At 39.4% G+C, this 23,175-nt stretch overlaps 1 protein-coding gene across 23 annotated transcripts in view; it reads right to left on the bottom strand.

The window, feature by feature from the left end:
* The window catches only part of SRRM1 (serine and arginine repetitive matrix 1), a 37,418-nt gene that overhangs the window by 6,994 nt on the left and 7,249 nt on the right, over positions 1-23,175 (bottom strand). For 5 of the 23 annotated variants that reach the window (XM_072609332.1, XM_072609333.1, XM_072609354.1 and 2 more), the window contains 10 exons: positions 21,154-21,269; positions 16,846-17,049; positions 16,406-16,600; positions 15,980-16,099; positions 13,702-13,976; positions 7,436-7,516; positions 6,914-7,000; positions 5,324-5,468; positions 4,722-4,763; positions 613-732 (listed from right to left, as the gene is read on the bottom strand). In XM_072609332.1, coding sequence (XP_072465433.1) covers positions 613-732; positions 4,722-4,763; positions 5,324-5,468; positions 6,914-7,000; positions 7,436-7,516; positions 13,702-13,976; positions 15,980-16,099; positions 16,406-16,600; positions 16,846-17,049; positions 21,154-21,269 — 1,385 coding nt within the window. Of the gene's footprint in view, positions 1-612; positions 733-4,721; positions 4,764-5,323; positions 5,469-6,913; positions 7,001-7,435; positions 7,517-13,701; positions 13,977-15,979; positions 16,100-16,405; positions 16,605-16,845; positions 17,050-21,153; positions 21,270-23,175 lie in introns of all 23 variants that reach the window. The other 18 variants (XM_072609335.1, XM_072609340.1, XM_072609336.1 and 15 more) reach the window with 18 other exon arrangements.

Genomic DNA, 23,175 nt, shown 5'->3' with positions numbered 1-23,175 from the left:
TGATTCAGAAAGCTCTTTGGAATATTGAGACTTCTTAGTAATGATTATTGACAATTTATTCTTATTATACAGGAATTTTAAGACATAAAAGGTGTAAAATGTTAAGTTTAACATTAAAGTGTTTTTACCTTAGAGGTAAAAGAAACCTTAGAGATCATTTTATTGAATCCCATCAGAGGAAAAGGGACTTGCCTAAATGATAACACATCTAGTTGATGGCAAAGCCAAAACTAGAACCCAGGATCCTAATGTTCAGGCCAGTGCTTTCTGGGATCATATCCCTGATTGACAAGTAGAAGCAAGACCTTTGCTCCCACTTCTTGCAGGAGAATAAATAATCCTTAAGATGCTTTTCTATTTTCATCTTCTTGGATGTGAAAGGCTAGTCCCATCCTGAAACTAGTATTTAAAGCACACAGAAAGACAGTGGCCGGAACATAAACTTCAGGTTCAAGCCCCTGTACACCTTTCAGCCTGTCAGGAGCCTCCGTCTGTTTTAAGCTAAACTGTTTGTGTCACGCGGCAGCCACAGATCTATGCTTCTTTGTCACTGACCCCCCCCCCCCCCCCCCCAAAGCAGAAGCCACCGAATTCCCCAAAGCCCTGAGGTACCTGCGCCGTGGTGGTGGTGGTGGTGGTGTGGGAGACCGCCGCCGTCGGGGTGGAGGGGCAGGAGAAGGGGAGCGCCGTCGTCTGGCTGGTGGTGGTGATGGACTTCTTCTCCGCCTACTACTAAACCACAAAGAAAGGGCACTATTAATTGTGGCTTCTGCAGGTGCTACAATCAAATATAATAATAATTCGTCAAGAAATGTAGAAACCAGAAATCAAGAAAAGACTCATGTTACAGAAGAGTGCCAAGACTGGAGCTGAGAGCTGACTTCTAGCTCCACCTCAGACACTAAACTAGACAAACAACATTCACAGCTTTGAGCCTCATTTTCTTTACTTGGTGAGGAATCAGATTAAATGAGTTACAGGGTTCATTTAATTTCTAAATTTCAATAAGGCTACACATGAAAGAGGCACCAGTGGCTTGAAAGCTGTGGTCTAAATAGCACTATGCTAAAGCCCCTCTCTTTTGACCCAGTCATTGCCTTGGTTCAAGAGTTATGTATGTATATATATGTAAATAAAACCAATTTTATTTAATACAAGTCTATTACAGAAGAAAAAGGAAAGTACCCTAAGCATAGTGATTAACTTCACAATGGTAACTACTATTAAAAACTGATAACCATGCCTCATACACTGCTTGGCAAGGTTGAGAAGGCTAGGTTAACTTGGAAATCTTATTATAACAAATGCTAAAGTTCACCAACTCTGCCTGCCATCCGCCAAAGAGGCAGACAAATACATGTTATATCTTTCCTTTCTCAACCAGCACAAACACATTACTCTCTTTAGTCAACCCTATGGGATATGATAAGATCTATTTATTTGCAAGCCTCTATTGTAATCAAAGTGTTTAGACTGGGTCTATCATCCTTAACTAAATGAGCTCCATAATACAATGGAAAGGAGAATATCACTGGGACAACTAAAATTTGAAGACTGTGTTATGCAGTCATGGCAGACATGGAACCAGGAAAACCTGTTTAAGATTCAACTTACACAATACCACTTGATTTGGTGTCAGAAGAAACCCAATGTTGCCACTTACTAAACAGTTGTGAACTAAGTCATAATCTCTCAGTTTTCCTCACCTATTAAATGCATACTACCTGCACTACGACAAATGTGTTTTGTAAACCTAGAAATATTTTGGCATGGCCCCAAGATTTCAGCAATAAAGGGAACTCTAAGGAAATAAAATCTATAGAAATAATACTCTGGAATTTTCAGTCTTAAGAGAATTGCTTGGGACAGACAAGTTAAGTGATTTGACCAGGTTTCTAATCAGCTTAAGTAAGAAAGAAGTATAACTTGAACTCAAGTCTTTCTGGCTTTGAGGACAGCTAACCCCCATGCACATAAATGTACTAGCAAGCTATCCAATCACACACTAACTACAGAAGTTGCTCTTCAGGGGTCACATTTCTGAGACAGCATGCAGATTGCTTAACTGGATACTGTTACAGGGTGATTTGTTTCAACACTCCCATGGCTCTATTCTGAATAGAAAGTATTCATGTTTTAGGATTTAGGGGATATGAAAGGGAAAGTAAAATAACAACTGTAACAAAACCAAAACACACAACACTTCACAATCTTGATCCACAGAGGGAGGTACAATGATTGGATATTCTGGTTCTTGGATGGGACAAACTAAGAATGATGGAAGTTGTAAAACTTGGGATGACAATCTTAATGTCCAGGCAGGAGGACCTGGATCAATCACTCAGAGATTAGGACAAAGATCCATACCTGTTCAATTTTGTTAGGGACACCCAATAATGCTCTGAGGGGGAGGAGAATTTCCAAAATATTATTTCTAAGTTTAAAAACAGAAATCAGCTATCTTGGATATGCTGAGGTCAGATTAAGAGTGAACATGGAAACAAACTACACAATCTCAGAATTCAAAAGAAAATGTAGTAACAAAATAACCAAAGAACACGTGACCTGGTAGTCCACAAGAGTTGCAGAGAATTTGGACAGGTTTATGCATGGAGGGGACAATGTCCGGGCAATCACTCAAAAGAGGCGTCAAAGCAGCCACCTCTGTGCCCAGCCCTATGGGATATGATAAGAAAGCTCAGGCAACTTTGTGTGAGTTGAAAGCCAAGATCATATGAGGTATACAAACAGCCAAAAGACCTTAAGAACAAATAGATTTGGAGTAGTGAGTCCTTCAAATCCCACCCATGACCATGTGATCTTGGAGAAGCCACTAAAATTCTTGAAAATTGTTTCTGATCTCTTAAGTTAACTTGGGTAAGTTACACTCTAGCTTCAAAGGGGAGCCAGTTTGCTATTTTAATAATGCCCTTAAGGAGGCAGCACAATGAGAGCTTGGTCAAAGGTGTGATGACGAGTTGGGAGAGCTGTTCATTTTATTTCTCAGCTTTTGTCTAAGTACCCACTGCTTTCATAGTATTTTAAACTCCTAATATATTTTTTTTATAGCTAATGTCTATTTTAACCTCTACTATCTATGCTAATATTTTCTCTAATAAAGGAAACAAACTTTAAGACTACAGAAAAGTGCTGTTTTTTGCTTGGAATTCCAAATGGTCCTTTTTTTACCTCAGAAAAACTAGTTAGGCTTAAACTGCAAACTTCTAACAGTCATTTACAATGACATTTAATTCAATATTTGCATTTAATAGACTAAAATAACCTTTTACTGGGAAGAGAGCATCAAACAAATCTAGCTGAACAATGTGAGCTAAAGTGAGGAGATATGGTAAGAAAAATGAGATTTGGTTGCAGTAGAGCCTACATTCTAGAGTTGTCCAACATGATGCAGTCCAGTATCTCAGTAGGAATGGACCAGACCCACAGAATCAGTTATATTACAGTTCGAATCCCCTAGAGAAAAAGGCCAGAATGAGTTAATTCTGGCAAAATGAAGCCAATCATCTTTGGATCCACGTTATATCTTTCAAAGGTTCTGATTTTTCCAAATGAAGTTGACTGAGCCAATACATGGCCTACCAGGAGTGTATCTGGGACTTATCCATTACTGATTGGGCTATGATGCCCCAGACTCATGGCTCTGGATAAGACCAAACACTTCCCAACATCCTCACTGAAATGTCCAGTGTACTTATTACATAAATGAACTGTGCTTATGGCACCTAGGATTCTAAATGGTACCACAATGGTATTAGAGCACCTGTAGCACTTGAAAAAGCTAATTAAGCAACTTCTGTGATCTGAAGTAGGTCCAGTTAAATTCCAATAGGTTTCATGAATTTTGACATCAATACTTTCATTTACTTTGCTTTCACAGAAAAATCCTAAATCATTTTTTTCAGGGTTAGTTGGTTTTTTCCCCTTATAAATCCAAAAGCGGGTTGAGTTATGGATCCCAAAGAAGTCTTTAGCCTTAGAAAGTGGATGTTGTTTTAAATGTTCATTATCATAAACATTCAAAATATACTTTATATGCAAAATATAAATGTTTTTTATTATAAACATATAAAATGCTATATTATACATCTGGTTAAGTGTTTTTGAGGAAAAAGATCATATATATATTATAAAACATGAAGAAATTAAGTTGTCACATAAGATAATCTAATATTACTGTGTCACAAATAGCCATTGTTCATCAGTTCCAAATTATTTTCCTTCTGGACCCCTGGGGGCTCTTTTCCCTAGAGAAGAACTCTGGCATATGGGAAAGAAAACTGAATTAGTGGTAGGAAAATCTAGGTTTTGGTCCTAATTCTGCCACCAAATTGCAGTGTGAACTTTGGGCTAGTAATTGGGTCTTGGTTTCCTTAGTGGTATAGTGGGGGTTCTACTAGATCATTGCAATCAAACTCCTGCCCAGCTCTGAAGCCTTTTGCAGTGCAGCTGTAAATATATATACACCTGATACAAGATTGTAAACATTATCCAAAACTAACGCTAACAAGAAACCAAAGAAGCATGGTTTGAATAGTTTTAAACCATCAGCTGGTAATGTTTTTAAATGGACTTCTGAGAGAACCAAGGAGTGTCTCCATATTGTGACTGACCCTGATTCAGACTGCAGAAGTGTCACCTGGAAGGGAAGTAACTAAAGATTTGATACTTAACCCTAATTTACAAAGTAATTTCTAACCAACCTTTTAATCATTGGCGATTGCCATCTCTTTCCCATCTGCATCCTGAGAGCAGTGGAGAAAAACACATGTCAAAAACTTGATTTACCATACATTTACTTTGATGCAATATATGACAACAAGGGAGGCTAACTGAAACCCACAAATAGAACTGCTTGGGCTACACTTCAAGTTCCTTACAGTCATGCACACATGACAAAACATGCATATACAGCTCACATTAATTTCATGCCACACATTAACAATTATCAAATTAAAATCAAACCCCAAGATAGAATCAACAGAAGATTCCCTGCATGAAGTACTAAGCCACACTATTCTTTGAGAAGGGCTCAGTCTAGACCGGGGTGGGGAACCTGCGGCCTCGAAGTCACATGTGTCCCTGTAGGTCCTCAAGGCTCCCTTTGAGCCCAAGTTTTACAGAACAAATCCTTTTATATTAAGAGGCTTTGTTTTGTGAAGTTTGGATTCAGTCAAAGGGACACACTTGGTGACTAAGAGGACCACATGTGGCCTCGAGGTTGCAGGTTCCTCACCCCTGGTTTAGAAAGTCAATTCTCACTGCCATTTGAAGCAGTGACACTAAGACTCAGTAAAGAAATTACCGGGGAGAGGACTCTTTCTGGCGTTTCCGTGGCGATGGGGATGCACTCCGGGAGGCCGAATGTCGTCGACGCCTTCCCACTTCTCCATTTTTCACGTTTGATCTCTTCGGTCGTTCATCTTCTGAGGAGGAGGAGGAGCCAGAGTCTACAATCACACAATTGGCCATGGAAAATTGAGTTAACGGTTTACAGTCCTGTGCAATGACCAACTGTAGCCAGGCTGGCATTTGACTTTTATCCAAACCCACCAGGATGAGTGTGTCTGTTTAAATATATTTGACATCTCTTGAAAACAAGGTGACAACTTGGACAAGCTGCTAGAATTAAATCTATAAGCACAATAAACCATCAAACCCCTAGCATGGACATTCCTCTGAAATCTGTAGAAGATCAAAAAATGTTCACTGATTCTGAAACCAAATACAAAAGCAGAAAACACATTATTTCAATAACACTATCTACGCAGAAGAAATGGCCACAGTTTTGTCTGGGAGGTCACTGACTTTCCTAAAATCCTACTATAAAACTAAATATATCTCAGTTTATTTTTGCCTCTGGGTAATTAAACTGTATTATTTTAGTCTTGAAACAAGGCAGTTTTGGGAAATGAGAAATGGAGTTGTTTAATCAGTACACAAATAAACTAATTCTGTCATCTATGATAATCTTAAACTGATAAATCATAATCTGTCCTTAAAATTGTTACTCCAGTACTGCCTCTGTTCTCAAACTACAGTATTCCCACCCAACTCCCATATGATCTCTATAAACCCATGTTTTCTTATAAACTCTGTGGCCTGAAACTGCACAGAAGTTCAGATTTTCTTAGTTTCCTTCATATATGCAAAATTCTTTAATTCAAAGACCCTCTCCCACAATACAGAAACACAAAGCAATTAATAGTCTCCCACTAAAAATTAAAAAAATCTTGAGTTAATTTTCAAACAAGCATTTTCATCTTAGTTGCTTAAATGCATAGCCCATAACCCTTTGCATCTGTTATACATTTACTCCATCTTTTTTGATACAGTCATTCAAGCTTGGGTAAAGAAAATCCTTAGACTGTGATTCTGAGGGGTAAGGTCTTTTTTTAAAAGGGGGGGAGGATGCGGGGGGAATCTCCCCAGAACACAGCACAGCACTATGCACACAGCAGGTATTTTTGAAAAAGTACCTTTCATGCACCATAGACTTCCAATAGTTGTAATGTCTAAGAGGTATGAGAGGTATTTTATAACTGGTATGAGAGGTGAGTAATTTAGGTACTTGCCCTAAACCTAAGGCATATACCATGAGCTAACAGTAAAACTGAATTTAGAAATCAGATTTCTCATTTTAGATCAACTCAATTGAACACCCTACCCAACATATGAACAGCCCAATAACTACAGCCATATGTCATTTTGTAATGGCCCAGTAGTAAAGTAACTGTTCTGGGTCTGAAAATACAAAGATGAATGAATGAGTGAGGACTCAAGAGCCTCTGCTGCAAGAACTCCTGCTCCAATAGTAGGGAGCTAGTTTCTTAATCCAATCCCTTGGGGAGCCCTCCCTTTTTAATCAAGGTAAAAGAAATCCCAATGTCTGTACCAGAAGAAGACTGCTGGTTTTGTCTTCGGTACTGCCGCCTCTGTTGCACGGAATCAGCTGCTGCCATTTTGCCACCTTTGTCTTCTTCTGAAAGATATGCGTGTTTAGAAAGTATTTACCCTTAAGAGACACAAAAAAATCCTATCTATTTGTCTAAGAAGGCTGGGTGGCCTTCCCTCCTGGTGGTCAGTAAGATTTACCAGGACTTTTGGAGACGATATAGGATTCCATATCCTCATTAAACAGCTTAGGTATGAACATTTTCCATAGCTCTTCACATCTTCACTGCTTCCTGTCTACAAAGTGCCTTGACATCCTAAAGTGCCTACATCCAATCTGGCCAGGAGCTAATATAACTATGATCCCTATTCTATAGACTCTGGTTCAGAGGTGAAGTGACTCATTCAGATAACACAGACCTAGTCTAGTTGTGGCAGACTTCCTCTTTCCTCCCTGCACTCCTAGGACCCACTGGATTTCAACTACTCAAATCAAAATTAATACAATGTTAACAAAACTTACCCGATTCAGATAACTCTACTTTCCGAGGTTTTGGTGCTGGTGAAGGTGACTCCCTTTTCTCGGTACCTTTATGTTTTGTTGCTAGAGAAGAGGGAAAACGAAGCAAAAGGTGTTGCCATGAAAAGGTGCTGAACAGCACTAGGATCCCAAAGAAATTACATTAGAGGTGACCTAGAGGCTACATACAAGCTCATGTGAAGAGAGCATGGGATCTCAGAGAACCCAACCTGGAAACCTTGGCTTTTTACTCTACAACTTTGTGAGGTGGGACTTCAGTTTCCTCCTCTCAGATGACTAGGTAACACCTAATGGCTTCTTTAAAGTAACTATATTCAGATATAAATCCTATCAAGTTCTCTGAAACATACATAGCTCCACAGATTGACTGACTGAGGAACCTTGCTGGTATAGAAAACAAATGTTCCTGTTCTCCACAACAGAACTATTGGTGTGCTCATCATAGACTAGGCAAAAAAAAGGAACAGGACCCAGGCAGGATGTTTCTTGGCCAGGTTAGTACAACAGCATGCATTATTTTCTGCAGATGCTCCAAACATGCGCCTCCAATAGATTAACAGAAGTACTAACCTCTCAGTGGCCTTAAAGGGTCGGGGGAACAACTAAGAGGCTATGAAAGTTCACCCTAAAAAAAAAAAATGGGAATCAACACTGAAGTGTCTATCTGCTGAAAAGCTAAAAAGGGGCTTCAGTAATCAAAATCTTAGTACTTCTAGTACTAAGAAGTTTCCCTGGGGATTGACTAGAGCATAAGGGGAGTTGGTCACACTTCATAGTAAGTAATTGTCAAATGAGAAATGAAACCATCATCCTGTTATAATAAACGGGACAGTATCATTTTGGGATCCAAAACTTAAAGATATGGAGAACTTAGGGAAGGACTCACCGGGAGCACGTTACTGTCCAAGTTGCATGTGTTCAGAGGACAAGGAATAAATGTGGTTAAAGGGTCAAAAAGAACTGAGAAAATTAATGAAAATGGAATTGTCAGAAGAACAATGATTTAATCATGTTCAACTGGTAGTTTAGGATCAGTACGTAGAAGTCCTTAAAACAGCAAAGATTTAAGCAAGAAATTAGGAAAAACTCCCCTGTTTGTTAAGTGCTCGGGTAGGAGCATTCTTCTTGGGTCAATTAACCTTTCTGGGGCCTCAAGTTTCCCAGAAAGAGAGAGTTGGACTGGAATCTCAATTAGCTTAAGATACATTTATCTACCTGAGATAAAGCACAAGCAAGCTGGGTAAAAATGTAGTTCTCAAAAGAAACCACAACATCAAACTCCTTTAAATGAGCAGCTATAATAGTTACACTTCAATACTGACTCCCCAGCATCCCTTTTATGATGTACCTGGAAAAACGGGCATCTAGCTTTTCCATCTGATTTTGCTATCTAGGTTGCATTATCCATCTTTCCCATAATAACAGAATGAGAAATGGTTTAATCCAAAGGTTTGTGAAAATACAGATGTGTTGCCCCTACCACTCTCATCTACCAAGTTAGTAAAATGGAAATAAGGTTAGTCTGTTCTTGATGAAGCAATTCTGTGATCACTAACCTCCTTTTCTACAATTTCACTTATCATCTCCTTAATGAAAAGATTTAAAACTGTTAGGAATAGAAGTCAATGTCACCCTCCGTCTCCCAGGATCTTTCAAATTGCTGACAGTGTCTCAGCATTAACATCCAATCTTTTGATAACTGTGTGACTTGGAATAGCCTAAGCAAGGTGCTAAGTGCTCTATCTCCTTACTTATCTCAGAAGTTAAGCCCATGAGCCATTTCAGTTCTGTTCTCTCCTTCCTTGTCCAAATTATTCTTGACAGAGAAGACAGAAGATAAGAAACAAGAAGCAATGCCTTCTTTTATAAGGCACTTATCATCACCCAGTCGGCTGGCAAGCTGGGTGTCCTCTGCTGCTCCAATTCTCCCCACCCCTCCAGCACAAACTCCTCCCTCTTTCTCCAATCTCAGCTGGAACTCTCCTAACACCACTCTGATGCTACTGTACCATATTTCTGCACGTATTCTCATTACCTTTCTCACTGTTCCACTTCACATACATTTTAAAACATCTAAACTGGCAGGTGAGTTCCTATGTACACCCACACTAGTCTAACCACTTCAGCCAATCCAAGAATCACACACTCTAAGAACCAGGTCTATGATGTTATAGGGAATTTTTCAACAATTATCTTATTCAACAATGTCCTCAACTTCCCTGAATTCCACATTCCTTCCCATCTGTTCCACTTCAGGATGAACCAAGAATGGACCCTTACCAGAAGTGTATACAACAGAATTCCATATTTTAGAAACCAGCTATCAAACCATAAATTCATTTGCAAGGAGAATAGCCTCTCACTTTTCAAAATAGAGGTATGAGGGATAAGGGGTTCCAGTTCTGCCACTTTATCACAGTCAGTGACCAGTACCTACTGGAGAGATGGTCAGTTGGCAACCAAGGGGAAAGTTCCCCAACTTCTCTAGCCATGGAAGTCAGTCCAGTAAGGCCAGTCAGTGTTAAGGAAGGGATTTGTGTAGCAGACTACCCGCACCACATGATGAATTTCAGGGATAATTGGACTATTTAATAAATATTTAATGATAAGATTTTACAAGAAAGTCAAAGTACTTCAATGTACTTATTAAATATTGTTCAACTATCATCTCTATGCATGATTCCCAGACCTACATATCCAGTCCCAATGTCTTATCTGAACTACAACTTGCATCATCAAGTGCCTGGTGGACATCTCTGGATGAACTGTGCATCTCCAAATGACCATTTCCAAAACAGAACTCATCATCTCTCACCCCAAATCTCCCTTCTTCCTTTCTATTACTACTGGTGGGCACGGCTATTCTCCAACTCAGCTAGGCTTGCAGTATTGGTGTAATCCTGATTCTTTATCCTTACTCACCCCACATATCCAATCTCTTATCAAATTTTGTCACTTCTACATTTATGTTTCATGATTCTCATTTATGTCCCTTTCTCCTCGGAAACTGCTATATCTCCCAGCCACAAGTCACACTCCTGTCAAGTCCATCCTCTCTATTCAGAAACCAAAGTGACCTTACCAAAGTGCAGGTCTATGTGACCTGGTCTCCCAATCAATAAAACACAGGGACTTCCTATTGCTCCCCAGGTTCCATATAAAATCCACTACACTTTATTCCTCTCCAAAGCTCTAGAAGCTTGCTACACCAGTCTACTTCCTGTGCCTAGATGCTGCATCTCCTGCCTCCACGCCTCTGTCATGGCTGTCCCGAGGGGCCTAGAATACTCTCCCTTCTTGGTTCACTGGCATCTTCAGAAATCTGCTTAAATCCAAGGAAACTTTCCCCAGCCTTTCCTCTTAGACCACCTGCTACTTCCCCTGTTCATACTTCTGATGAACAAAGTTATGTGGAATTTATCTCCTCCATAAGAATATAAGCTGTGTTCTCAGGTATTCTGATAGGGCTGTTCAAATTGGTGTTTTTGCCTTTCCTTGCATCCTCAGCGCTTGGCACAGTGCCAACACATAGTAGGGACTTAATAAATGCTTGATTTACAATCAGTTTTCATTGCTCTATTACTTCTATTAGACATAGGAAAAAAGTTTCCTTCCTTTTGAATTATTTGAAATTGAGAGGTCATTTGGAGAAAATCAGAAAAGTCTATCTTTCATAACCTATGAACAAACTGGAAACTAAAGTTTATCAACAAGTTTTTATTGGCCCTATTTCACTTAGAGAGAAGTCCTGGTGAACACTGTTGTCCATCAAGGCAGACTGGCCCCTTCCTGAACCCTTAAAGAACCTCAGTAGGCTGCCTGGGTGATTTATAAAAGAAGTGACTTGCCCAGGGCCACAGCCAGTGTGTGCCAGGAATGGGACTTGGAGGCAGCTTTTCTTGTCTCAGTGGCAGCCTCTCACAGCATACCATGCTGCCTGTTACAAACACATTTATGTATACATTTCTACTACCAAAGTTTCTAACATAATTGTACTTCCTCTTTCACTGAGTTGTCATAGTATTACTGCTAATTATTTTTGATATTATCAGAAATTTCTGCTGCTCTTTGACTATGATTTAAAATTAATGCAACAAGAGATTTTACTGTGGTGAAGAGACAAGTAGTTTTCTAGCTGAGTATATGAATTTAATGTAAGTAAGTGGGGAAAAATAAGATATACAACAGAAAACTGCTGCTATTTGTTAACTAATCCATTTAAGTTCACAATTTTCTGTGACTTGTTGGAATACATCTACTGATACCTTGAAAGGCAGTGAAGTATATGGGATAACAAAGTACCTGCTGAGGTTTGTATTTTAAACAAACCAAAGCATGGCTGAAATCACCAACAGTATTCTTTTTCTCTTTTATTTTTCTTGTTCCTTATATCACAGTAACAATCTGAAAAGAAAAAAACTAGTTCTGAAGCTGACTGACTTAGGAACTTGTTCTGACAGAATGTGCATAGTGTCCCAAAAGAATAATTAACCTATAATTTTCCCAAAATACTCTATCTTCCCTCCTCCCGCCTACCCCTGCTGAATTCTGAGGAGTAAATAAAAAGTGTTTTTTCCCCTCCTTCACTTAATCTCTTACCATGGCAGATTGCCATTATCAAAAGTAAGAGCCCTAACTCAACCCCTGGAGGCCTGGTTAAGACTGGGAGTTGCTACCTCAAATAAAAGCTTATGTTGTTATCAATATCCTTTTGAGATTCTATTCAAATAGAAAACTTGGGTTGTTGACATCAACATATCCGATGGTTTTGGGGCCAACCCACTTACTTATTGAAGACACCTTGCTTTTGGTATTAACACCCATTAACAACTAATGAGCTGTACTCTACATTAACCATCACCCTCTTCCTCTGCTGGTGACTTTATAATAGACCAGTCCTCCCTGTCCCTAAAACTGAAGTGGTCTTTGGACAGATAGCCACCACACCCACCAGCTCAACTTCCAGACAGTCATTCAAGGAGCTATCCAGAATGCCTCCAAACCCATCTTCAATCTTCATTGTGTGAATGCACTAGCATTCCTTACGTGTTCCCTTGGTTGTTTGGCTACTGTGGGAATTCATACACCAACAGCTAAAAAGGATTCTGTACCAAAAATGTTCCACTGATTTAAAAAAAAAAAATACTCTTATGTTAAAAAAAATTAAATATTCTAATTTCAGAGTGCATTTAGATAGTTACTGCAACAGAGATAAATTTATGCAAAACAGGGTTTACCTTTTTTAGCTACCATCCTTTTTCAAAAACTACCTGACACCTGCACCCCCCCCCCCCACCATGTATATAAATACAATATAGACCAAATGGTTATTTCATGTGAACTAAAACAATATTACAATGGACAACTTCTACATGCTATAGCAACAGGGCTCCATTTTAGGAAGTTTAGTCACAAGGCAGACATCCTGATCATCAGAGTGGGTTCTACCAGGATTGTCAGCTTTTAGATTGATTCCAGCATAAACAAAGATTAGATTATCGTGATCCTTGAGTTCCAGTTGTTCTAAGGGCCTTAAAGAGTTCCTCCCCGACCCCTCACTTTTCCAAACATATTCCAGGACCAGACACTGAAACCTTGACAATCTAAAGAGGCCTTTCAGTTGCCATACTAATGGAACTCAAAACTTTTTCCACAAATATTTAATATTGAAGAACTCCAACCCATCCATACAACCTACACTCCAACTTACTTTGTCTGGCATGATCACAGAATATAAATTCCTTAAGGATAAAATTGCAACAAACAAAGCAATGACTAGTCTACATTTAAAGGGAATTTTTTTTTTTTAAATACTTCAGAGTACATCATGTTCTTCCTTCAAGGGAACAGAGTGGTCAAGAAAGAATTAAACTACAATACAACGTCCTTAAGTAAGATTATCAAAAAGAAAGATCTTCAAAGAAATGCTAGCTGCGTCCCTGCAGTAACAAAATGCTCTCCTAAACTGCAAGCTGGTAATTTATGATGACCCGAACTTTGAAAAACCAAGTCCAAATCTGCCTCTTGGCAACATTACTCCCCTACCTATTTACACTAGAAAACCTCAGAACTACAAATGAAACCTTTACATCAATACTTATTAAAATGCTGAAGGACAGAAAGGTGGATTTCCTCAAACAAAAATGATGAGGACTAGTCAGCATACACCCCCCACCTAAACCTGCTCTACCACCAACAAACCCAGTCTGGTAAACAGAAAAAGAATGAATGCAAGAGTTTGGTTTTACCTTTACCTGAGGTTCTCCCTGGAGAAACAGAGCCACGACTTTTTCTCGTACGATTTGACTGCTGGGGTGTTGGTGACCGACGGGTTTTTGGTGGTGGGCTTGCTGGCGGAGACGGCCGATGCCTTCGCCGTGGAGGGCTTGAAGATGGAGAGAGTCTACGAGTTTTTCTAGGGGGGCTGGAGATTCTTTTAGGTGGCTTCTTTGGAGGTGACCGGGAACGGGATGAAGATGATGATGAGCTGCTGCCAGAGAGAGATGCTGACGAGCGCCGCCTTCTGTGGACCAAGGGACATTCACTAATTTTTAACCACAATGATTAAAGTACCAGCATTTCAGGTATGTTTTGCATAAAAAGGCAGTTTCTAATTTTCTGATTTTTGAGTTTATGTAGCCAAGCACATAAAAAAAATTTTGAAGTGTAAAAATCAAACTACATAACAAGTCAGGAAACAGCTATTTCTGACAGTATTAATGGAAAAAAATCATTCTAACAAAGGCAGAAGTTTTTGCTCTATTAAAAGTTACAAGAATCATAGAGTCCAATGTTACATAACATTTTTGTGTCCCTTGGAATGACGTTAGTGTTTGAGTTTGCAGATTATAATTTATGTGGCAAAGCTTTCCATTTGAAGAACACTCGAATTTACCAAACCTTTAAGGCTGCATTTAAAAAACAATTGTGCATGAGTAGTTTTATTTGAAATGCTAAATATCTCCTAAAGTTAGAATATTTAAACAACCTGATCAATTTGTCTCATGAAGAAGAAAGAATTGGGAATTCCTTTTAGCTACATAAACTTCTAAGCTGGGGGCCTCTTGAATTCTGCGACAAAATTTGTGTTAAGTTCTGTTGCAATTATGTGTACCTGCAGAATCCACCTTTGACGGCAGAATTCTTGAGAACCTGAAAAAAAGAAACCCTACCTTAAGTGTGAGGGAATTACCGGCTGAAAGGGAATCTTACACAACGTGCAAAATATTTTGTTTGAAAATTGGCTCAGAAAGCACAACAAAGAAACAATGCTGTTTGCAAAACTCTGAGGTTGAGAAGTAGCTGTTTCCATGAATCCTCAACTAGAAAGCCCCAGAGGCATCTCCTTGTCCGACAATGAATGGTGAATTTTGGAAAACTGCTCAACGATGTTCATGCATGACAGAAAAGCACAGCCACAGATCAGTGGTGTATGAGAAAGAGTACTGGGTCAGGGATTACTACACACTCTGTTCTGGGCTGGAAGTCAAATCTATCTCTAGTTCTATCACCTACCTGTTCTTTGACCTCCCAACCTCCCGCAGGGGCAATTTTCTTCTCCAGCTCCTTTTAGAAAGGAGGAAACTGAGGAAAACACGGTGAAGTGACTTGCCCAGGGTCACACAGTAATTAGTGTCTGAGGCCAGATTTGAACTCTGGCAGATGAGTCTTCCTGACTCCAGGCCCAGTACTCTACCCACTGTGTCACCTAGCTTCCCTATTAAACTGTAATAATGACAGCTCAATTCACACAGTATTTTAATTTGCAAAACTGTTCATATACATTCTCATTTGAGATTTAGAATCCCACCAGTGAGGTACTACAGTTCTTAGTCCACATTTTACAGATGAGGAAACTGAGACCCTAAGAAGTGAAGGTATTTGTCCCTGGTCACCACCAACTAAGTGTTAGCAGCAGGCCAGGACTCCAAGTCCAGCCAACCCTAGAACTCTACCCACCAAGGAACATAGCCTCACTGTATAACTAGGACAGCAGTCCAGGCCAATCACATACAACTCTACAATGCAGAAGCTAACATTTTAGCTTGTTTGGTGAAATGAAGAAATCCAAATTCTTTCCTTTCCTGAAATCTCATGATGACTCAAGTAAAAATCAACTAGAGGAAAGATCAATCACACCATTATTGTCAGTTTTACTTCTTACCCTTTTAAAATATCTGGTCAGTCTTGCAAACAGCTACTTGTCAGAAACAAGAGAACTACAGTCGTTATAACTGAAGACAACAGATTCCACTGAACTTATTTACTCTAGCGTCTCTGAGCACAGTAGAAGAGATTTGTGATACTTAGATGCCCACTTGCTAACTTGGCCTACTGGGTCATGTGGAGACCAGCAGTTTACAACTGTTTGAGACACCACTCTTCTACCTTACTGGATAGCCTCCAGTCCTACCATGATTATATGAAGGAAGAGAAGAGCTTTACAAGCTATTTATAAGCTAACTGGCTGTTCTCTGAGTGCTGAAGCCACCCAAAAACTTTGAGCTTGCCAATAAAGGCGCTCACCGTCTCACAGGAGATCGACTTCTTCGATGCCTGGGTGGAGGAGGCATTCGTCTTGGTGGGGTTCTTCTTCGAGGAGATGGCCGTCTTCTTGGACTTGGTCGTCTTCTAGGTGAATATGACCTACCATTAACAGAATGATATCAGCTCATAGTCACAAAGTATTAAAGGTTCACAAAACCCCCAATCTCAGAAAATGAACTACACAAAATCTAGATAACACTTTTAAATGATATTTTACATTGTATTTCTAGGGACCAAAGTTTTGTTTTTTTTTTTAACTTAAAAGTTGTTGTAGTGAAATGGTCCTATCTAATCCTGAAAGTTAATTATTTCAACCTCTAGGGTGGACATGTTGTTACAGCTTCAATTTTTCACATTCTAATTTCAGAATTTAATAGGTGAGGGAGCTCAAGTTACAAAATTCACCTTGATCGTGTTCTATGACGCCGTCTAGGTCGAGTATGAGAAGGGGACCGGGATCGTGTTCGTGACCTTGATTTGGATCGTGATCGAGACCTCGGGCGGGTTTTCTCCTTTTCTTTTTCCTTTTTTGAATTTTTTTCTGGTGAAGGTTCCTTCGGTTCTGGTATAGGTTCAGGTTTGGGAGCTTTCAGAATATCACTGTGTAGAAACAAAATGCTTCATTTTTTTTTCTATTTAAATTATAAATTATGTAAAATGATGTGAAAAATCCTTCAAGAAAAGATTTAAGTAACTGGTGGAAATTCCTTCCTAACTCTAAAATCCATCTATCACTTCCAGTGATACCATGTGACCGAGAGGCATACAACATTGATAATGATTTTGCAATTGTTAATTAAAATGGAACTTCATAAATATCAACTAAAGCTTTCTAGAGTACTTGCCTAGTAGAGGTTGCCTCTTGTATCGAAGGTTCCTTGGCCTTCACTGAAGGTTCTGGAAGTTCTGGGATCTCTTCTTTCTTTTCTGGAGCAGGGGAGGGGCTTCGGCTCTTGGTTCTATGACGGGGAGATCGAGAATGACTTCGCTTTCTCTCTCTTCTGACAGGGGAGGCACGTCTTCTAGGGGAAGGAGATCTGGATTTTCGTCTAGGACAAAAGCAGTTTCAATTCAGGTCTTTGTCCAAAATTCAGAGTGGACTTTTTTTTTGTTGGTTTAATAAAAGAGTGGATTAAATGTTCATAATTAAGGAATATCACATGGAAATCAGATATTCTACTTCTTCCCTACTAGCTGAGGGATAACAAGAAAACTAAAAAGGGACAAGAAAAGAAGTTTAATTAATTAAAAGTCAGTTACAGAAAATTTAGATCTCTATAGTCTTACGGGCAAAAGGGGTCAAGCTGTCAGATTTACTTCCTCATTATTCCAAGAGACAAAAAGTCTATATAAAGAAAACCCCAAAGAACTGCATCTCAGAGGAAAGGTAAATAAAACACTAGATTCAGTACTACAAATAAATCAAACTAAAGGCAAAATTTTAGTCATTAAATACAGTCAGCTCAAATCTCTGCAAACAGAGTAACCTACATTAATTAGCCTGTGACCTTGAGACCAGGGACTGGCTTAGCCTTTTTTATTAACTGACTGTACTCCTCATAACTTAAGTTCTGTCAAAAGTCATCACTAAAGTAAAGGGATACACTGAATTTTAGAGAGTGTGAAAACCTCATTTTTAAAAGCAGTGTTCATTAGGAAGGCTTTTTTCCACTCACACTGAAGGAAGATTGGGGTACTCACTTGTGAACTAACAGTGAAGTCACTGATGATAGGTGCCTTTAAATTAGAAGTACTGCTTACAGTGAAGCTTTCCTTCACCTATAAATAGGTTTTAGTGTTAACTACTTAAGTGAAAGGGATTAGGTACTTAGCATCTCCCTACTTCAATAAACTATGGGGGAGGGAGAGGAAATGAGAACCCTCAAAACACAAAGTCTACTCAAATCCTCACCTTCCTCCATAAATGAAGTAGAAACAGAGACCTGGAATAAATGTGAGCCTACCAAGAACTCAATTAGAAAGAAAGAATACAAAATTGAATGTCTAGTCTTAACGTCAGCACAAAAATCTATAATGGGAAAAAAAATCTTAAAGATAATGGAAATAGGTTTCTGATGAAAAGAGAATGACAAAATAATGAGAGGGCAAAGAGAGGGAATGAATCAGAATGTTTTTTATTTTGCTTTTTTTATTTTTTATTATTAATTTATTTATTTGACATTCATTTTAACAAAATTTTGGGTTCCAAATTTTCTCCCCTTTTGTCCCTTCCCCCCCCAAACACCGAGCATTCTAATTGCCCCTATCACCAATCTGCTCTCTCTTCTATCATCCCTCTCTGCCCTTGTCTCCATCTTCTCTTTTGTCCTGTAGGGCCAGATAACTTTCTATACCCCTTTACCTGTATTTCTTATTTCCTAGTGGCAAGAACATTACTCGACAGTTGATCCTAACACTTTGAGTTCCAACTTCTTTACCTCCCTCCCTCCCCACCCCTTCCCTTTGGAAGGCAAGCAATTCAATATAAGCCAAATCTGTGTAGTTTTGCAAATGACTTCCATAATAGTTGTGTTGTATAAGATTAACTATATTTCCCTCCATCCTCTCCTGTCCCCCATTACTTCTATTCTCTTTTGATCCTATCCCTCCCCATGAGTGTCAACCTCAAATTGCTCCCTCCTCCCCATGCCCTCCCTTCCATCATCCCCCCCCCACCCTGCTTATCCCCTTATTCCCCACTTTCCTGTATTGTAAGATAGGTTTTCATACCAAAATGAGTGTGCATTTTATTCCTTCCTTTAGTGGGATGTGATGAGAGTAAACTTCATGTTTTTCTCTCACCTCCCCTCTTTATCCCTCCACTAATAAGTCTTTTGCTTGCCTCTTTTATGAGAGATAATTTGCCCCATTCCATTTCTCCCTTTCTCCTCCCAACGTATTTCTCTCTCACTGCTGGATTTCATTTTTTTAAGATATGATCCCATCCTCTTCAATTCCCTCTGTGCACTCTGTCTCTATGTGTGCATGCGTGTGCATGTGCATGTGTGTGTGTGTAATCCCACCCAGTACCCAGATACTGAAAAGTTTCAAGAGTTACAAATATTGTCTTTCCATGTAGGAATGTAAACAGTTCAACTTTAGTAAGTCCTTTATGACTTCTCTTTGCTGTTCACCTTTTCATGCTTCTCTTCATTCTTGTGTTTGAAAGTCAAATTTTCTTTTCAGCTCTGGTCTTTTCATCAAGAATGCTTTAAAGTCCTCAATTTCATTGAAAGACCATTTTTTCCCCTGAAGTACTATACTCAGTTTTGCTGGGTAGGTGATTCTTGGTTTTAGTCCTAGTTCCTTTGACTTCTGGAATAACCTATTGCATGCCCTTCAATCCCTTAATGTAGAAGCTGCCAGATCTTGTGTTATCCTGATTGTATTTCCATAATACTTGAATTGTTTCTTTCTAGCTGCTTGCAATATTTTCTCCTTGACCTGGGAACTCTGGGGTTTGGCCACAACGTTCCTAGAAGTTTCTCTTTTTGGATCTCTTTCAGGCAGTGTTCTGTGGATTCCTTGAATATTTATTTTGCCCTCTGGTTCTAGAATCTCAGGGCAGTTTTCCTTGATAATTTCATGAAAGATGATGTCTAGGCTCTTTTTTTGATCATGGTTTCAGGTAGGCCCATAATTTTTAAATTGTCTCTCCTGGACCTATTTTCCAGGTCAGTTGTTTTTCCAATGAGATAGTTCACATTATCTTCCATTTTTTCATTCTTTTGTGATTTCTTGGTTTCTCATAAAGTCATTAGCCTCCATCTGATCCATTCTAATTTTGAAAGAACTATTTTCTTCAGTGAGCTTTTGAATCTCCTTTTCCATTCGGGTAATTCTGCTTTTGAAAGCATTCTTCTCCTCATTGGCTTTTTGAACCTCTTTTGCCGATTGAGTTAGCCTATTTTTCAAGGTGTCATTTTCTTCAGCATTTTTTTGGGTCTCCTTTAGCAGGGTGCTGATCTGCTGTTCATGCTTTGACTGCATATCTCTCATTTCTCTTCCCAGCTTTTCCTCCACCTCTCTAAGTTGATTTTCAAAATCCTTTTTGAGCTCTTCCATGGCCTGAGCCCACAGAATATTTAGTCTGGATGTTTGGGATACAGAGGCCTTGACTTCTATGTCTTTGCCTGATGGTAAGCATTGTTCTTCCTCATCAGAAGGGAAGGGAGGAGATGCCTGTTCACCAAGAAAGTAACCTTCTATAGTCTTATTTCTTTTCCCTTTTCTGGGCATTTTCCCAGCCAGTGACTTGACCTCTGAATATTCTCCTCACACCCACCTCGCCTCCTGATCCTCCCAGCCAGAGCTTGGGGTCTGAGATTCAAATGCTGCTTCCCAGCCTCATGGCTTCCGCAGGGGCGGGGCTGCTATTCAGTGTGAGATTAAGTTCAGGTACTCAGGTCAGGGCAGGGCCACCTCTCAGGCTCAGTTCCCTCAGGGGGTTTATGCAGAGACCTTCAACAATGGATCCAGGCTCCTGCCTGCTTGGGGAGCCCTGGTCTGCCGCTGCGTCAGCTACTGCCTCCCGAGGGGGCCTGAGTTATGGGGGCACCCCACTCTCCTCTCAACCTGCCAAGAAGACCCTCTCACTGACCCCCGTCACCTGTGGGTGGAGGGACCCGCGCGGCCGCTGGAGATCCCGTCCCTGAAGCCCGCTCAGATTTGCTCCTCTCCGTGCCGCGGCAGGGCTGGGCTGGGCTCCGCGTCTGCAGCGCAACGGACCTTTTGCAAGAGGTTTGCAGGTCCCTCTGGAACAGAAATCTCCTTTGCTCCACTGTGCTGTGGCCTCTACTACTCCAGAATTCGCCACGAGTTCCTTTTTACCGATGTTCTATGGGTTGTTGGTTCGGAGCTATGTGTATATGCGTCTTTCTACTCCGCCATCTTGGCTCCGCCCCCCTATTTTGCTTTTTTTAAAACATGAAGTAACTTATATCTTTCAAAACCCTGAATTTTTATAATTAGGGTGTTATGGGTTATTTAACTCTAGACAAATGAGTTTTGTAGGATAAAAAGATTAAGATGGAATAATAACTATGCTATCTTATTAAAAAATCAGACAACAAACCAAATTGATCAACAATGCTTATCATACCCAAACCCTATACCCTACAGAATCACGAGGACAGTTTTCAAACACATCCTACCTTCTAGGGCTTCTGGAGCGCTCCCTTTTTTCTCTGCTGCTCTCCTTTTCTTCTTTGTCCCTCTTATCTTTGTCTTCATCTTGTTTCTTCATAGATGCCAGTTTTTCTTGTTCAATCTTTAAATAATCAGTTCAGGTTATAATCAGATTTGAATATTTTAAGATTAACAAGCATATAATTTAAAAACCACTCATTTTAAAACCATACTTGAAAAGTACAAGTATTATTATAACTACTTCTCTATTTCTTGTGTATAAAAGCAATAACTTTTATTAATATGTGTAATATATAATTATATATGTAATACAATTGTATTATATAAATTATGTACATATGAACTTTAAATCTGCTCTGTAATTTTCTAGTTGGTATGTTTGTAAAAATCAAGAGTAAAAAAAAAATTTGCACTCTACCTCACAGAATTGTGAGAAAGGTACTTTATAAACCTAAAGAACTTCAGAATTCTGATTTATTACCTTTGTATTATCCTGAATGTTTACAATGGACTTGATGAATGCTTGCTAGACAAATGAATGTACAGACTACCCCTTCACTTTTGAAATTCATCAAAGAATGGCTATTCTGTTCTTCAAGTTGGTTTAGTAAAAAAAAAAAAAAAAAAGGTTAACATTATCATTAATGAGTATACTGTAATACATGGTCTCTACAGCGCCATCCAGTTCCAAGGCCCACGATTATCATGATGATTCAGAATTGTTATTGGGACATGGCTTGGGAGACAGGAATTCTGACTCAGATGAGCTATGTGAACCTGGACAGATATGAAGGGGATTTGTTCTGTGAAGTTTGGAGTTAAAGGGCTGCACCTGAGGACCTCAAGGGACTCAGGTTCCCCATCTGTCTAGACCACAGTAGATTTACATAGCATTCTTCCATTTAAAATGCATCACCTAACTTGATCTTCCCAACAACTCTGTGAAGTACAGAAAAGTAATAACTAATAACATTTACCACTTTTTTTTTTTTTTACAAAGCAATTTCCACAGAACAAGCCCAAGAAAGAAATTTTACTCTTACCTCCAATTTAACAGATAAAGAAATCGATACTCAACTATCACAGGATGGTACATTTAGGGCTGGAAGGGACCTTAGAGGTCATCTAGACCAATCCACATCTTCCAGATGAGGAAAATGAGTTTACATGACCTGCCAAGGTCACACAGATACTGAGTGGCAGACTGGCATTGACAATTGGGGCCAGTCACCCATCCTTTCATCTATAAAACGAAGAGGTGGCTGTCTGAGGTCCCTTTTGACTCTAGATTCACATGCTTCTATTACCAGTCTGTAAGCAAGAATCCCCTCTAATGGCCAGTATTTAGACAGCACTGTAAAGTTTGCCAAGTGTTTCACATGTTAACTCACTGGATCCTCAAAATCACCCTATAAGACAGGTTATTGTTACAAACGGGTCAAAAGACTTGCCCAGGGTCACATGGCTGATAACCTGTGTCTGAAATTGGATTCTAATCTTTGTTGGGTCTTCCTGAGTCCACATCCCGTGCTCTACTCACTGAGTTACCTAGTTGCCCCTACAACACAGGATCATCTTACTTCTGCTTAGAGATCTTTAGTGAAGAGAAACTCTTCTGAGTTAAGTCTATTCCACTTTAGGATAACTAATTGTTATAAAGTTTTTTTTTTTCTATAGATCAAGTCTAAATCTACTTTCTCTGTAATATCATCATTCCTAGTTCTATTCCACATCACATTGTATGACTGAATCATAATGAAGCTTAGAGTTTATTAAAATATCCAGGATTATTTGGATGAATTACCTAGCCTCATTTCCCACTCTGATCCCTGACTTGGAAAGGTGAATTTTTGAAATGTATTCAATTTAACAGAGGAATGCTGAAGATCTTTCTGGATTCCGATACCCAATACATCATACCTTGCTCTGATTTTATATCAGCAGCAAATTTTGACAAGCACATCACTTACAGCTTTAACCAAGACACTAACAGATAAAGTCACTGCAACCATCATATTAAACTACAA

Source organism: Notamacropus eugenii, chromosome 5 (assembly GCF_028372415.1).
Source record: "Notamacropus eugenii isolate mMacEug1 chromosome 5, mMacEug1.pri_v2, whole genome shotgun sequence".
NCBI lineage: Eukaryota > Metazoa > Chordata > Mammalia > Diprotodontia > Macropodidae > Notamacropus > Notamacropus eugenii.
This window is presented reverse-complemented; position numbering and strand designations above follow the sequence as displayed.